At 37.6% G+C, this 17,932-nt stretch overlaps 1 protein-coding gene across 3 annotated transcripts in view; it reads left to right on the forward strand.

Moving 5' to 3' along the window:
* The window catches only part of nek7 (NIMA-related kinase 7), a 224,589-nt gene that overhangs the window by 145,073 nt on the left and 61,584 nt on the right, over positions 1-17,932 (forward strand). For all 3 annotated transcript variants that reach the window (XM_069937882.1, XM_069937880.1, XM_069937881.1), the window contains one exon: positions 2,957-3,067. In XM_069937882.1, coding sequence (XP_069793983.1) covers positions 2,957-3,067 — 111 coding nt within the window. The remainder of the gene's footprint in view (positions 1-2,956; positions 3,068-17,932) is intronic.

Genomic DNA, 17,932 nt, shown 5'->3' on the forward strand with positions numbered 1-17,932 from the left:
TGCTGGAGAATATGCTTTTCTAAATCTTGATCTTTTGACTCTATACATTGGAATTTAAAAAAATATTATCAAAAGCTTGTGATGGGTGGTACGATGCCCATTGTTGTACACAGTAACTACATGATACAACAGAAAGCATAAACATTTTAAACTTATGATAATTTTTATTGTGATTTTGATCTGGTACTCCATGTCACTAGATACAATTAATCTTGAGATTATTGTTTACAATTTTATCAGTGATAAGTCTATTTTAAATTAAACTGAAATATTTATTAGTTTACGTTGTTATAAAAGGTGAGCTTTCTTCATTAGTTGAATTTTTGAAAAGGCAACAGTGATGTAGAATGGATAGCTCATTGAGTGTGGAGGGCAATTTATTAAAAAGTAATGTTTTTGTCCTTTTGGGTACTGAATCATATTAATTATCTTTCTCTCTTCACTAAATAATTTAACTCTTTTGCTTACCTACTTTATTTATCACAATAACATATCTATCTTGTATGCAGTTCTAAATTTGTTGCAGTTGATTGTATTTTTGATAAGGTCCTGCATTGTAGTCTGGTCCAGGAGGTTAGGACTCCCTGGATCCAAGGTGTGGTGGCAAACTGAATTCATAATTGGACTGATGGTAGGAATGGAAATAAATGATTTTTTTTTCCCTGACTGGTAATGTGTAACCATTGGTCTGCAGCAGGGACCCGTGCTGGGACCAATATTATTTTCCACAGGTATAAATGACTGGGATGAGAATGAAGATGGATTGATTTGTTAGTTCAATTATGACACAAAAACTGGTGGAGTAGTAGATGGGGGGAAAAGATTGAGAAATGATTATAGAGAGGAGAAAAATCAAAGTTGGGTCGAGTGGTGATATCTGGAATTTAATCCTGTCAAGTGTAAGGTAATACATTTTGGGGCAAGAAGACCTAACAGGAAATTTATATTCAATGAGAGGGATAACAAGTGTTGATGTACAGAGGGATGCAAGTTTCTTGCTCTCTATCAACAGCGACAAGGTGTACTTGGTAGTGTAGGAAGCATTTGATGGATTTACCTTCATAGCTGAAGCATTGAGTATAATAATTAGGATATCACATTGCAGCTGTCCAAAACACTGGACAGGCTGCACTTGGAGAATTGTGTACAATTCTGGTCATCACAGTACAGGAAGGATGTGGTTGCATTAGAAAAGAGTGCTGAAGAGATTCACCAGGATGCAGCCTGGAATGGAGATCTGTTGTTATAAAGAGAGAATGGATAGGCTAAGTTTATTCTTACTGTAATGTAGGATTGTGAGGGATGATCTGATAAAGATTTATTAAACTATGACAGGATGGATAGGGTAGATAGTCCTTTTCCTCGGGTGAGGCAAGTCTAAAAACAGAGAGCAGTGGCTTTAGGGGAGAGGGAAGAATTTCAAAGGGAACAGAGTTTGTCAAAGTTGATAGTTATATGGAGTAAATCCTGAAAGAAGTAGGAGAGGCATACACATTTACATTGTTTGAAAGGCATTTGGACAGGTAGTTGGATATTTATGGAGGAGTCATATTTCTACAGTGTAGTAATAGGTCGTTCACCCATCTTTGCCCCTGCCTACCATATTAGTCCCATTTTCCTGTGTTTGGCCCATATCTTTCCAAATGTTTTCTATGCATGCATCTGTCTTAATTTCTTTTCAACATAACAGTTCCCAATTCTACCTCTTCTTCTGGCAGCTTGCTTTTTATACCCACTGCCCTTTTTGTGATGAAAGTGCCACTTAGATCCCTTTAAAATTTTTCCCCTCTCACTTTAAATCTATACCCTCTAGTTTTATATTCCCCTAAAAGAAGCTGTGACTGTGTACTTTATCTCTGCCATTCATGATTTTATAAGCCTTCAAGGAGCTTTCTTTGTCCCCTATTGCAAGGAGAAAAGTCCCAGCCTATTCAATCTCTCCTTGTAATTCAAGCTGACCAGTCCCAGTCAACTTTTTGTGCATCTTTTCTACACCTTTTCCAGCTTGGTGATCAAAATTGTACACGATATTCCAGAGGCAGACTCTCAAAAATCTTGGCTATAATTAAGGTCACATTGGTCCTAAAATGCATTCTGTTTGATACCTCAGTCACTTGCTCTGCTCTGATAGCAAGAAGATTGACTCTCACACACACACACACACACACACACACACACACACACACACACACACACACACACACACACACACACACACACACACACACACACACTCTCTTTTTTGCCCCCTCTCCCCCCCCCCCCCCCCCCACCCCAATTTGAGGAGATTCTCTTGGATGCATTTACAATATACTGCTCCACCCAGGCCCTATTGATTATTCAAATCCGAGTCAATAAGTGCAATGTAATTTCTCTTGACGATTTGGGGATTGCAAACCATAAATGTAATTATCCTTATTTATAAGCTTCATCAACTGAGCCTTTCTGGACAATCTCTCCACTAATATCCTTAATTAGTACTATTGTGATGCTTTCATTAATCAAAACGTAACACCCCCACCTCTGAACTCCACCTCTATCTCGCCAATAGCATCTGTACCCTGGAGCATTGAGTTCCCAATCCTGCCCCGCTCTCATCCTTGTTTCTGTTATTGGCTATAATATCCTAGTTTCATTTATCTAACCATGCCCTGAGCCGCCACAACCTTCTGGGTGGAGAATTTTGGATATAGACTAGCCTCTACAAAAATAAATTGTAGGTACCTATCTTCAATATCCAGTTTCTTAGCTCAGAACAATGTCCCTCATTCCAGACTCTCCTCTGTAATCTGGGTAATGCATGAATTATGTTGTTTTAAAGATTGATTGTTTTATCAGATTAATCTGGAAAGACTGAAATTACCAATCATTTCATTTTATCCATGGGAATCAGAAAAGCCTACACAATCCTCTCTGAATGTTTCATTAACTGGATTTATGCTTATGTATTTCACAGCAATTAAACCATGCAAATGTGATAAAATATCTTGCCTCATTCATCGAAGACAATGAATTAAATATTGTATTGGAACTGGCAGATGCTGGAGACCTTTCTAGAATGATTAAGGTAAGCCTTTGGAATATGATACCATCTTTAACCCTCATCATGTGGTCATTATTTGATTTCCATTTCCAGAACTGTTTATTCAAGTCTTTTGAAATGATGCATGATAGTACAAATTTTAAATGACAATATATGAAAGGAAATGGAATGACCTTTTACGATGGAAAAATGCACTTCCTGTCAGTTAAAAATACAACTTTCATTGCCAACTTGGAAACGCCAGTCGTTTCTCACCTTCGCTAATTATTCTGTTGTGTATCTGAAATCTTATGGATTGGATTGGCAGTTAGTGCAAAATATGCCTGGCTAGAAATTTGATCTAATGGCACTGTTTTTCCAGTGCTCTTTGCAGGGAAATCTGTTTTCCCTGGGGACTCCCTTCACAACTAACCCCCATAGCAGGAGTGAAATGTGGTTTTTGCTTTCCTGCCCAGAGTGAAATGTGTTTACAACAGCACTTCCTGTTGTGGATTGGATTGATAGTGGCATTTGATTTGCACGTAATGTTTTTCCTGACAATCAGAATTTTTTTTGTTAAACTTTGTAAATAGACAATGGCCCAGATTTTACATATTAATGATTTTAGTCACAGTGGAGCTGTTGAGATTTTCCTGTCATTAAGTTGTGAAGCTGACAAAAGTTCCAGGATTTTCATCCATGTTTAGTTTAAAGTGAAAATCCCAAAGATGCTGTCAGCAATTTTGTGTTCCTCAGCTGTACAGTTGTTAGATTCCCTACCATCATAAAGGCAGCCCACTTCAACAGATATGAGTCTAAGATGTTCATGAATGAAATTAAATGCAAAATGCACTTGCTCTTTGCTTTGTTTTACAAGCTCCAATTGAACTTTTAGTGATTATCTGTTGCTTGGTAAAAATATATGGACCTTGGGTAATATTTCTCATATCCTCATGTGAAAAATACAAATGACAAGGTTTTGAAAGTCAAATGCTTATTTAATACTCCATTTTAATTTATATTTTATTAGCTCCCTTAACATTTGAACAGTTAGTAAAATAATGTAGATTTTTCTTTGTGCTCCAGAATTTTTTGGATTTGGGTGGAATTGAGGAATGGGAAAGGGGAAGTTACAATTATAGGGGTGTATTATAGACCACCGAATGGGGAACGCGAATTAGAGGAACAAATTAGTAGGGAGATAGCAGATATTTGTAATAAGCACAGGGTAGTGATTGTGGGGGATTTTAATTTTCCAAATATTGATTGGGAAACCCATTCTGTAAAAGGGCTGGATGGGTTGGAGTTTGTAAAATGTGTTTAGGATAGCTTTTTACATCAATATGTGAAGGTACCAACTAGAGAGGGAGCTGTGTTGGATTTATTGTTGGGGAATGAGATGGGTCAGGTGATAGAGGTATGTGTGGGGGAGCACTTCGGGTCCAGTGATCATAGTGTCATTAACTTCAAGGTAATTATGGAAAAGGATAGGTCTGGGCCCAGAGTTGAGGTTTTTGAGTGGGGAAAAACTAGGTTTGAGGACATGCGAAAGGATTTACGAGGGCTGGATTGGGACAATTTGTTTTCTGGGAAGGATGTAATGAAGAAATGGAGTCTTTTAAAGGAGAGGTTTTAAGAGTACAAAATCTTTATAAACGTGTCAGGTTGAAAGGTCAAGTCAAAAGTTTGGGAGAGCCATGGTTCTCAAGGGATATTGGAAACTTGGTTCAAAAAAAGAGGGAGTTCTACAATAAATATAAGAAACACGGAAAAAAGGAGATGTTTGGGTACTATATTGAATGTAAAAAGAATCTTAAGAAAGAATTTAAAAAAGCTAAAAGAAGGTATGAGGTGGCTATAGCAAGCAGGGTGAAAATAAAACCAAAGGGTTTCTACAAATATGTAAATAGCAAAAGGAAAGTGAGGGATAAAATTGGTCCAATAGAGATCTGAAAGGACAAATATGTGTGGAGCCAAAAGAGATGGGGGGAGGTCTTGAACAATTTCTTTTCCTCAGTATTTACTGAGGAGAACGATATTGAACTATGCAGGGTCAAGGAAGCAAAGGGTATATATGGAGACTATAGTGTTTAAGAAAGAGGTAGTACTGGAGCTTTTGAAACATATAAAGGTGGATAAGTCTCCAGGTCCTGACAGGATTTTCCCCAGGACCTTGAGAGAAGTTAGTGAGGAAATAGCGGAGGCTCTGGCAGTGATTTTTCAAATGTCATTAGGGACTGGTATAGTGCCAGAAGATTGGCATGTTGCACATGTGGTTCCTTTGTTTAAAAAGGGTTTGAGGAGCAAGCCTAGCAATTATCGGCCTGTAAGTTTGACGTCTTTGGTAGGTAAATTGGTGGAAAGCGTTCTTAGAGATAGTATATATAAGTATATGGAGGGACAAGGTCTGATCAGGGACACTCAACACAGATTTGTATGTGGAAGATTGTGTTTGACAAATTTTGTTTAATTTTTTGACGAGGTGATTAGGAATGTTGATGAGGGTAGAGCAGTGGATGTTGTGTATATGGACTTCAGTAAGGCCTTTGATAAGGTTCCGCATGGGAAATTAGTTAGGAAGGCTAAGTCCCTGGGTATTAATTTGGAGATAGTCAAATGGATTCAACAGTGGCTGGAAGGAAGGTGCCAGAGAGTAGTACTAGATAATTGTTTGTCAGGATGGAGGCCGGTGACAAGTTGTGTACCTCAGGGTTCGGTATTGGGACCGTTGCTGTTTGTCATATATATTAATGATCTGGAGGATGGGATGGTAAATTGGATTAGTAAATATGCAGATGATACTAAAATAGGGGGAATTGTGGATGATGAAGAGGGTTTTTCAAAGATTACAGAGGAATTTAAACTGCTTAGAGAAGTGGGCAGAAAGATGGCAGATGGAGTTTAATGCTGAGGTGCTTCATTTTGGAAAGAATAATCAAAGCAAGACATATGTGGTAAATGGGAGAGCATTGAAGAATGCAGTGGAACAGAAAGATCTAGGAATAATGGTGCATTGTTCCTTGAAGGTAGGAGCACATGTGGATGGGGTGGTGAAGAAGGCCTTTAGTATGCTTGCCTGTATAAATCAGTGCATAGAATATAGGAGTTGGGAAGTAATGATGAAACTGTACAAGTCATTGGTGAGGCCAAATTTAGAGTACTGTGTGCAGTTCTGGTCACCGATTTATAGGAAGGATATTAACAAGATAGAGAGAGTGCAGAGAAGATTTACAAAAATGTTGCCTGGGTTTCAGCATCTAGAATACAAGGAAAGATTGAACAAATTAGGTCTTTATTCCTTGGAACGTGGAAGGCTGAGAGGGGATTTGATAGAGTTGCTTAAGATAATGAGAGGGATAGATAGAGTTGATGTGGAAAGGCTTTTCCCATTGAGAGTAGGAGAGATGGATACAAGAGGTCATGGGTTGAGAGTTGACTGGCAAAGGTTTAGGAGTAACATGAGGGGGAACTTCTTTACTCAGAGAGTGGTTACTGTGTGGAATGGGCTTCCGGGAAAGGTGGTGGAGGCAGGGTCAATTTTGTCATTTAAGAAAGAGTTGGATAAGTATATGGATGAGGGGGGATGGAGGGATATGGGTAGAGTCCTGGTAAGTGAGATTAGAGGAGGGTACTTGGATCAATGCAGACTAGTAGGGCCATATTGGCCTGTTTCTGTGCTGTAATTGTTATATGGTTATATGATTCATTGTTCATTTGTCATGATGGTATTCTTCACGACTGAATTCCAGGAATTCCTTTGAAATGATCCCTGACAGAAAATTCTTTGCAAAGGAATTATTATTTGTTTGAAGGCCACAGCAAACGACCAATTCTGGGCCACTATTGTGTATTTTCCAATTTTTCTCAATGGAAACTATTCTAATACTTTCGTAGGTCTGTGAAAGCAAAAGTGTTTTAATTTGATGTTGTTTTAATAAATTTCATTATTTTCCCAGTCATTTGAATGAACTTGGAGATGAGAGACTAATTGTTGTAAAAATGTCAACAGTGCTTCATTGACACAGTAAAATCTATTGAAATACAACAAAGTCTGATCCCAAATTTATTTTTGGAAAAATAAGTGGATCAATTTCATTGGTCCTTGAATCAGCAATGTTGGTGAAAATAAACAAATAAGTTTAAAGGAGTAATGTTAGGCTATAAAGTGATTTAAAACATTGTTCAAATATCCAAAACTAATTCAGTTTTGAAGAGTGCATTCTTGGTAATGATTTAGTTCAATCGGTTGAAGTCTGGAAAATTAAAAAGGCATCAAGAGTGAAGAATATGCAAACACTGTACCCTGAGTTATTTCATATTTGTACCTCATTTGTTCTAATGTTAATAAATTATTTCCCAAAAAAACAATTTTCTAATCTTTTACTTCCTTTTCTCTCCCATTCTGTAAAGGAAAGGTTATCTATTGTGAAAGGGATCAGCTGATTTTGCGTCAATAATAATTTTGGTAGTTGGTAATTTGTTTTTTCCCTTTCTAAGTAAATCTTCTTCCATATATTGAGTAAATGATGCAGTACTGGTGGTACAATGTTTGCATACCATCAACTGAAAGCCTACTTAAAGGATAAATTGGGAAACAGACTGAGATTACCAGAAGGAAGCAGCTTTGAATATGTGATTACAGAAACAATGATAATAAAAAGATTTATAACGAACATGTACATCAAGTTGCAAGAAGGAAAATGATAAAATAAGCTATAAACCCAAACAAAAGTGGGAAAAAGATTTAAACATAAAGATAAAAAATGAAACATGGGAAAAGTTATGCTCTGGAACTATGAAGAATATAATAAACACAAGGTTATGCATGATACAGGTTATATTGGTTACACAGGTTATATATCACACCCCAAAAGTTAAAAAAAATGGGATCCAACATTATCAGATAGATGTTTTCGCTGTAAGAAGGAAATGGGAACAACAGTACATGCAATTTGGGCATGTGAGAAAGTGAAAAAGTTTTGGGAAGATCTAAATCAGGTATTAAATAAAATCACAAAAAGCAACATACCAAAAAATCCAGAGATCTTTCTTCTAAGTAATACAAGAAGTAAAGAATTAGGCCTCAAACTGGATGAAGCACAAAAAAGATTTATTATGATATCCTTAGCTGTAGCAAAAAAATGTATAATGTCAACTTGGAAATCAGAAGAGATCCTGAGAGTACAGCAATGGTACATGGAAATGAATAAATGTATTCCATTGGAAAAAAAATAACATATAATTTAAAAAATAAAGTCACATTATTTGAACAAATTTGGGAACTGTACATGGAACATAAGAGAGAGGGCTTGCTTTGGACCTCCACCCCCTAAAATGATAAAATGAGAAGACAAAATGTCCTGGTCTAGTGTGTAAAAGTAGATGACACAATTTTCTTGTTTATTTTCATTGCGTGATGACATTGTTTAATAGTTTTATTGTATTGTATATGTTGAACGCTTAATGGGTTGGGAAGGGGGGAGGGAAGGTAGGGGGGAAAAAAGGTGAGAAAATGCCACTGTGTATATTTGAGAGGGAAATGTTTGTATGTATTTTGATTGATATGGTTCACAGTGTGAAAAATAAAAAAACAATTAAAAAAAGAGTGAAGAATATGAGATATTACGAGAACCTTGCAAGTCGAATTTCAGAATATCGGGTTGCATAAAGTATGTTTATTTGGGAAGCAACGATTATTACAATTTCTTTCTTGAATGAAAAGCTGAGGAGATTCAAGGCTAACAAGTAGTCAGGACCTGATGGCCTCTATCCAAGAGTTTTAAAGGAAGTGGCAACAGAGATGGTGAAGCAATGGGTTGGTTTTTCAAGTCTTGGAGAGCTATTGAGGGTACTGGAGGATTAGAAGATCATAAATGTGACACAATTGTTCAAGAAGAGAGGAGACAAGAAATAAGAACCCATATTGCTCATTAATGTCCATTATTGGAAAGATGATTAGTCTAATCAGGAGAAGTCAAATATATTCAAACCAATTTGATGGAATCCTGTTTGATGAATTTGAGGATATAATAAGCAAAATCAGCAGAGGGAACTGGCAGGTGTAGGGTACTTGGTTTACGGAAGGCATTCATTAAAGTGACACAAATGGCTGGTGTACAAAGTAAGAGTTCAGAATAATGGGAAAGTGCATTAACATGGTTTGCAGACTGGTTATCACAAAAATGACAGTGGGAGGTGTCAAAAAGTTATAGGTGTAAAAACAGGAAGGCATGTTGTGACTGCATCAGGATAGGAGGTAGCTTGGAGTGAGAGGATGAAAACTAAGCAAATGGAGTGTAACATAGGAAAGTATAAGGTCATGCATTTCAGTGGGACATATCAAAATGTAGACTATTATCTAAAAGGAGATGGAGTAGCTGAGCAGAATACCAAAGGACTGGGAATAGATAAGGATAAAGCCAAAGAATTTACAATTGTTTACATTTGTTAATGGTGAATTATGGAAGGTCATACAAGATGCTGTTATAATAAAAGAAGCATGAAGGAGAGTTTCAATTAAAGTTGGGCTGATTTGGCGAGCAAGTTATATGGATGGAAGGAGCTTTGTTTTTATGGATGAGATCAATTGGCTATAATTGTCAGCTTGTGTTGTTTTACAGTTCTGTTTTATTGTTATGACGAATACATTCTTGCTTTGCAACAAAATTCATTTGGATCTAGCTGCTAAATCAGGCATAAATTTCAAGTTTGGTCATGTGCTCAAGGAAGTGATTGATTTCCTTTGATCTTGATGATGTTCTGTTTATTTTCAGGACCAGTCTGATCCAAATAGTGCCAACCTGTATTATATTAAAACTGAACATCTCATACCCTTGGGAGTTGTTTCCAGATAGCAGACTTCTGGATGATTTGATGCTGACCCAAGTGATTGTTCAGTTTCACTTTTCTTTAAAGCATACAGCTTAGTACAGTAAAACCCCTGAAATCCGTCATCTATAGTGGCTGGTAGATGCCGGATATGTATTTTCTGGTTGCCTGAGACTTGCTCTTACAATGTCTAACTAATGTACTTGCATAAGAATAAGTTAAAAAGGCAAAAAATACTATACAGGTACTGTACTTGCACTGAACAAACTTCACTTGTGTGAATACATGAACATAAGAGATACAAGCAGGAGTAGGCCATCAAGCCTGCTCTGCTATTCAATAAGATCATCGTTAATCTGATGACAGGCTCATCTCCACCTACTTACCTTTTCCCCCATATTCCTTAATACCCTTAATATGTAAAAATCTAGCCAACTTTGTCTCAAATATACTTATTGAGGTCGCCACCACTGCTTGAATTGGCACCGAATTCTACAAATTCACCACCCTCTGGGAAAAGCAGTTCCTCTTCATCTCTGTCCTAAATTTACTACCCTGAATTTTGACACTATGGCCCCTGATTTTGATCTCCCTTACCAAGGGAAACAACTTGCCTATCTCTATCTTATCAATGCCTTTCATAATTTTATGTTTCTATAAGATCACCTCTCATTCTTCTAAATTCCAGTGAGTAATGTCCTAAATGATTTAATTTCTCTTCATAGACTAACCCCTTCATGTCTGGAATCAACCTGGTGTACCTTCTATGCACCACCTCTAAAACCAGTATATCCTTCCTAAACCTTAAAGCATTTTACTTTAATTTTCAGACGCATTCTTTGAAAACATTTAACCTTTGCTGCATATGCAAGTTCCTCCCCCTCTGTGGAGCCTCCCGAAAGAAGAACAATAACATTATAGTTAATTAGCTGCACCTCCAACAAGTTCACAGATAAAGCCTGTGACTGGGGTAACTCTTACAAAACAGAAATAAGGAGACACTTTAAGAGAGTCAGCCCAATGATGAGCGGCATCAACCAGGTCTTCATCCTGGGCAATGCCATTGCTGATTTACACAACTTTATTTAAACAGTTGCTCTGAGCAAAGCCCAGCCAAGGCATTCACTGGCTGAATATTTGCTCCCATCTTCATCAAAGGTTTACGTGTTACTTCAGAGAGCATTTACTTTTATAATTTTAAACTTGCGTAATTTTACCGATTATTTTTTTTCTTATTTATTTTGATTTTAAAAATTTATTTTTCTCTTTTTTTTCCCCTGGTTCCTTGAGGCTGCTGGTTGCTTGAATTCCAGATACGAGGAGGTTTACTGTAGTATAATAATTTTTGCATTGAACCCAATGAGGTTAAAAGGAGTGGGAAACTGGCTCTTACTGGAGAGGGAGTGGAAAATGGAATCCCATTAAGTTTCATCTGTAAAGCTACCTAGTTTATCCAACTTTCAGTATTTACTATAGTAATAGCAATGTATGCTCACACATTACAGGTGATCATGTGGCTGACATTCTGAGTGAGTAAAAGAATGCATCTTTAATAATCTATTTTGGAGTGTTATTCCCATTTATTTATTAATATTCCTAAGGGTGGAAGTGTAAGATGGGGCTCTAAATCAACTGAGAAAATAACAAATGTGCAGATACTTGCCAATATGATGAGAAATAATAGTTGGTGGAAGGGAAAAGTTGAAGATAAGAGGCAAAATTGTGTCCAAGAGGTCATTCTGAAATGGGATTGCAGTACATACAGGGCACCAAGTGATGTGGGATAAAGTTTGGCAGAAAATGGATGATTAATAGAATTCATTCAAAATCTGACCAACAGCTGAAGTGTTTTGGATGTGGAGGATAGACATGAATGATTAGAATGATGCAATTAACAAGCCATAACATGATGTGATATTGAACCATGACAGAGATCTGTTCAAATCATCAATACTTCAGTGGGAGAAAGAGTAGGTGTCACAATTTCTGAAAGAAGTGTTGGGTGTATTGTGTGCCCAAATAGTATGCTCATCTTTTTTAAAAGACAGAGCTAATGAAAAGGAAAATGTGAACAAGAAAACATGATGTGAATTTATCATGAAGTATTTAAAGAGGCACGTCCGAGCTCACATCTACTGTTGCCTCCTATCCAACTGTGACTTCAATTTCCCAGCTGTCCAAATAAATCCACAGCAGGCACCATCTACCAAGCTCTCCTCTCAGGCCTGAATACCAAGGACACTGATGTTAGACTACTATTCGTAGACTGCAGTTCTGCTTTTAATTCCATAGTCCTGAGGAAACTCATTCTCCAACTTTGAGACTGAACTCTTGACCCCTTTTATAACTTGATCCTTGACTTGAGTAAAATACAATCTGCTGGAGGAACTTGGCAAGTGGAGCAGTATAGGTGGGAGAAAATGGTCAATATTTTAGCTGGGTCTCATCATTAAGACTAGAAATGAATAGAAAGAAGGCAGTGCAGACAGGACCAAGAGGAAGGAGCTGGACTGGAGTCCTTGTGGACACAGGCAGCAGTTTGGCAGATCCCAGATGAAGGGAGAGAGATTCAAGAAAAGCCAAGAGGTCAGGTGGAAGAATATGAGTCATACAAGGTGATTAAAAGGAAAAGGCTGCCAGTCCTGGAGTCAGATGAGAAGAGAAGGTGCTCATGGTGGTATAAAGAGAGACCAGATGGAACGTAGCCCCATCTCTCCCTGTCCATTTGCATTCCTCCTCCTCTATGGTTCCATTCCCTACCAACCCTATTTACCACTGGATTCTTCAACATTTCCCTCTCTCATCTTTGATTCCATCTGTCACGCTACGTGTCTCTCTGGTCCATCAACCTCACATGGGTTTTTGTCCTCATTACACTAGAGTCTTGATAAAGGGCTCCAGCCTGAAACATATACCATTATTTTTCTCCCAATTATGCTGTTTGTACTTGATGAATTCCGCTAGCAGATTGTGTTTAGTTTCTCATTCCAGCATCTGCAGTCTGCTGTTTGTCTCCTGGATCCTTCACTTCATATCTTCTCTATTATCACACTCAGCATTGGTGCTCCTCAAGGATGTGTATGTAGTCCACTACTATATGACTTCTCCATCCAGGATTGCACGGCTAAATACCACTCCATCTTCAAATTCACTGATGACACGACAAATATGGGCTGGATATCAAATAATTTTGCAGCATAATTCAGGAAAGAGATTTCAAGTTGAGCCGCATGGTGCCAAGATTACCTCTCTCAACATCAATAAGACAAAAGAGATGATTAATGACTTCACGAGAGGGTGCAGAGTCTACACCCCTGTTCACATGAATGACACTAAGAAGAAAGATAGCTTCAAGTTCTTGGGAATAAATATCTCAGTGACCTGTTCTGGGTCAAGCATGTTGAGAGGACAGTCAAGAAACAACACCAACCTCTCTACTTTCTTAAATATCCCCTTGTCTCTCAACAACATTTACAGGAATACCACTGAAAGCATTCTTGCTGAATGCATTAGACTGTGGTATAAAAGCTGCGCAAGTCAAAATGGGAAGAAGCAACTGTAGATGGTGAATGCAGCTCAGAACATAATGTAAACATAACTCCCCTCCATGGACTCTATCTACATCTTCTGCTACCTAGAAAAGGTAACCAATGTACTGAAGAATCCATCATACCCCAGATATGCTCTCTTCTCCCTCCTCCCATCAGGGAGAACGCTTGAGAATGTGAAAGCATACACCAACAGACATAAAGATAAGTTTCTTCCCCGCAGCCATTAGACTGCTGAATCTTAATTGAACTTATTTTTTAATTGCAGTCTAATATTCTAAATTGTGCTCTTTGCACAGCTGAGAGAGAAAATCTGTAAATCTGGTCACAGAAGAACTCTTCTCATTGTACAAGGTATAATATGACAAAGAAACTTAAAGATTAAAGAAGATTAGTGGTTAGTGCAACACTATCATAGGGCCAATGACCCAGGTTAGAATCTGCCATAGTATGCAAGGAGATTGTATGTTCTCCCTATGACCTGCATGGGTGTTCTCCCTGTGACCTGCATGGGTTTTCTGGTGCTCTGGTTCACTCCCACCCTCCAAAGTTGACAGGGTTTGATAGGTTAATTGGGTGAAATTGGTAGAATGGGTTTCATGGAACAGAAGGGCCTCTGCTGTGTTGCATCATTAAAACTAAGTCCACTCAGATATCGTATCTTATTACTGTAACAATTTCATTGCAATAAAAGAAATATCTGTTAAGAATTGCTTTCAGACAATCAAGTACTTCATCTATTTGTGCCCATCATTCCTTGATTCATTTCGAGGTGGTACATGTCTAAATATATGCTGGTCTGTTTTTTGCCCCAATGTAAATCCTACTTGTGATAGGTACAAAGTTGAGGTAGCCACTTTAACCCATGTTCTGGTCATGTTCAAAACTAAATAATTTCTGGGAAAGTGTCGTTGAAACCCCAACAAAAATTCTCGGAATAAGATTACATGCAAATCAATTAACAGCTATTTTTGGAATCATACCAGCAGATACTGGGCATATGCTTGTTTCCGCTCAGCAAATAATTGCCTTTTCAACATTATTGGCTAGAAAAGCCATATTACTTAAATGAAGGACCCTAACCCACCTACTCTACTTCAGTGACTCTCTGCTGTCATGTGTGGAGAAAATTAGGAGTTGGACATTTGAAACCTATTTTAAATTTGAAGAGGTTTGGTAACTGTTCATTCAATATTTCCATATAGTCTAAGAATTATAATTTTATACTGGATTCTCTCATAGTTCTTCATGGTAAATTTAGTTTTATCCAGGAAATGCTTTGTTTTCCTCTTTTACTCTCAGAATGGACTACCCAGTCCCTTTTTCATTTTTGATTAGTTAGAGGGGTTTGTAATACAAATATTTTTTTTCTTTTTTCTTTTGGTTTTAAAAGAGGAGGAGAAATTTATGGTTAATATATATTTGTTAAATACTAAGATGTTTTCTTATACACTTGTAAATGCATGAATGTAATGTAATTCTTGTATATATGTTCAATATAACTCAAATAACAGATTGGAAAAAGAAAGACTTAATTGTTGAAGTAAAAATATGACTAAACAACTTATGGTTCTTGTTTTTCTTTGCCAAAACATACCTTACATAGGCAATAAACACATGATAGTAAGTTCAAAGGGCAATTAGTTTTGCAATTACACACAATCTTTGCTTATCCTTTATCAGGTTGATAGAAGCAATATATATTGTGTTTGAAAATAATTGAAAATTTTATAAATATGTATAATTCTGAAAAAAAACTTGATTGTAGAAAAATATAAGACAAGTTAAATAAATACAATGAAAGTTTAAAAAAAAGCTTCAAATGAATAGCTAGCCTTGTAAACACACAAGAAAATAGAAGCCAAGGTTGATCACCTTGCCCCCAAGCCTGCCCTGTCATTCACCATGATCATGGCTGATCTTGCCCAAGCCTCATGTCTTCTGTGCCTAATCTCTATGGACATCTTTTCTCCAATCTTTCAATAAATTAGCCATCTCCACTTTAAATCTTTTAATGATCTACCCCTCACAACTCTCTGGACATTGAATCCCAGGGATTCACCACTCCGAGATGTTTAAAACAGAAAGGCTGCCGACTTGTACCATAATTTCTTTATCTGCATTGTATTTTGTAACTTCTTGGTACAGGTGGTAGCATTAGTTCTTCAATAAAGCTCATGTTTTTACACTTATATTTTTAAAGTGGAAAATATTACAGCGGTGCTGATGTGAGAAAGATTGGAGGGCTCGTCAAGGGAGGTGGTATGGGTGGAATTAAAAAAATGGAAAAGGAGAAGTTACAATTATAGGGGTGTATTAGAGACAACCTAGTGGGGAGTTAGAAATAGAGGAGCAAATGTGTAAGGAAATAGCAGAGATTTGTAATAAGCACAGGGTTGTGTTAGTAGGGGGGGGGGGTTTAATATTCTTGATTATAGATTGGGAAACACATTCTGTGAAGGGGCTGGATGGATTAGAATTTGTAAAATGTGTGCAAGATAGTTTTTTGCAGAAATACGTTGAGGTACCCACTAGAGAAGGGGGCAGTGTTGGATCTGCTGAGATAGGGCAGGTGACTGATGTGTGTGTTGGGGAGCACTTCGGATCCAGTGATCGTCCTACCATTATTTTCAATATAATTATGGAAAGGGCTAGGTCTGGTCCAAAGATTAATGTTTTTGAGTGAGAGAGAGCCAGATTGAAGAAATGAGAAGGGATTTGCAAGGAGTGGATTGGGCTGATTTGTTTTATGGGAAGGAGGCAGACGAGAATTGGAGGTCTTTTAAAGGTGAGATTTTGAGGGTTCAGAATCTTTGTTCTTGTTAGGATAAAAGGCAGAGGCAAAAGTTTGAGAGAGCTGTGGTTTTCAAGGAAGATTAGAAAGTTGGTTTGAATTAAAAAGGAGGCCTACATTAAATATAAGAAACAGGGTATAAACAAGATGCTTGGAAAAAAACATAAATTGTAAAAAGAAGCTTAAGAAAGAAATTAGGAAAGCAAAAAGAAAGTAAGAGGTGGCTATAGCGAACAGGGTGAAAGTAAATCTGAAGGGTTTTTACAAATATGTAAATAGCAAAAGGAGAATGAAGGATAAAATTGGTCCCTTAGAGAATCAAAGCGGACAAATGTGTGCAGAGCAGAATGAGATGGGAGAGATATTGAACAAGTTCTTCTCGTCGGTATTCACTAGGGAAAAGGATATGGAATTGTGTAGGATAAGAGAAGCAAAAGGGGTGATTATGGAAAATGTAGGGATTAGGAAAGGGGGAAGTTGGAAGTTTTGAGGCATATAAAGGTAGATAAGTCTCTGGGTCCCGACGGGATTTTCCCCAGGACAGTGAGGGAAGTCGGGGAGGAAATGGCGGAGGCTATGACTGTGATTTTAAAAAAGTCACTAGATGGGGGCATGGTGCCACAGGATTGGTGTATCGCAAACATGGTTCCTCTGTTTAAAAAGGGCTCCAGGTGTAGTCCCAGCAATTATAGGCTGGTAAGTTTGACGTCGGTGGTCGGTAAACTAATGGAGAATATTCTTAGAGATAATACGTATAAGTATCTCAAGAGACAGGGACTGATCAGGGACACCCAACATGGGTTTGTGCAGGGAAGGTCATGTTTGACAAAGCTTGTTGAATTTTTTGAGGAGGTGACTAGGAAGATTGATGAGGGTAGAGAAGTAGATGTAGTCTATATGGATTTCAGTAAAGTCTTCCGTAAGGTTCTACATGGAAGGTCGATAAGGAATGTTTAAGCACTAGGTATTAATATTGAGTTAGTTAGATGAATTCAATGGTGGCTAGAGGGTACATGCCAGAGAGTCATGGGGATAACCATCTGTCAGGATGAAAGTCACGAGCGGTGTCCCTCAGGGATTGGTATTGGGTCGTTGTTGTTTGTCATTTACATTAATGATTTGGATGATGGAGTGGTAAATTAGGTTAGTAAATATGCGAATGATACAAAAATAGGAGGGGTTGTGGATAGTGAAGATGATTTTTGGAGACTGCAGAAGGATTTCAACTGCTTAGAAGTGTGGGCTGAAAGGTGACAGATGGAGTTTAATACCGATAAGTTTGAAGTGCTTCATTTTTGGAAGAATAATCAAAACAAGATATATGCAGTGAAGGGGAGGGGATTGAGGAATGCAGAGGAACAGAGAGAGCTTGGAATAATGGTTCATCGTTCTTTAAAAGTGGAATCTCATATGGATAGAATGGTAAAAAAGGCTTTTGGTATGCTGGTCTTTATAAATCAAAGCATAGGAGTTGGGAAGTGATGTTGAGACTATTCAAGGTGTTGGTGAGGCTAAATTTGGAATACTGTGTGTAGTTCTGATCTCCAAATTATAGGAAGGATATCAATAAGGTAGAGAGGGTGCAGAGAAGATTTACTAAAATGTTGCCTGAATTGCAGTATCAAGAATACAAAGAAAGATTGATTAGACTGGGTCTTTATTCATTGGAGTGTAGAAGGTTAAGGGTGATTTGATAGAGGTATTTAAAATTATGAAGGGGATTGATAGAGCAGTTGTGAA

This window comes from Narcine bancroftii, chromosome 5 (assembly GCF_036971445.1).
Source record: "Narcine bancroftii isolate sNarBan1 chromosome 5, sNarBan1.hap1, whole genome shotgun sequence".
Classification (NCBI taxonomy): domain Eukaryota; kingdom Metazoa; phylum Chordata; class Chondrichthyes; order Torpediniformes; family Narcinidae; genus Narcine; species Narcine bancroftii.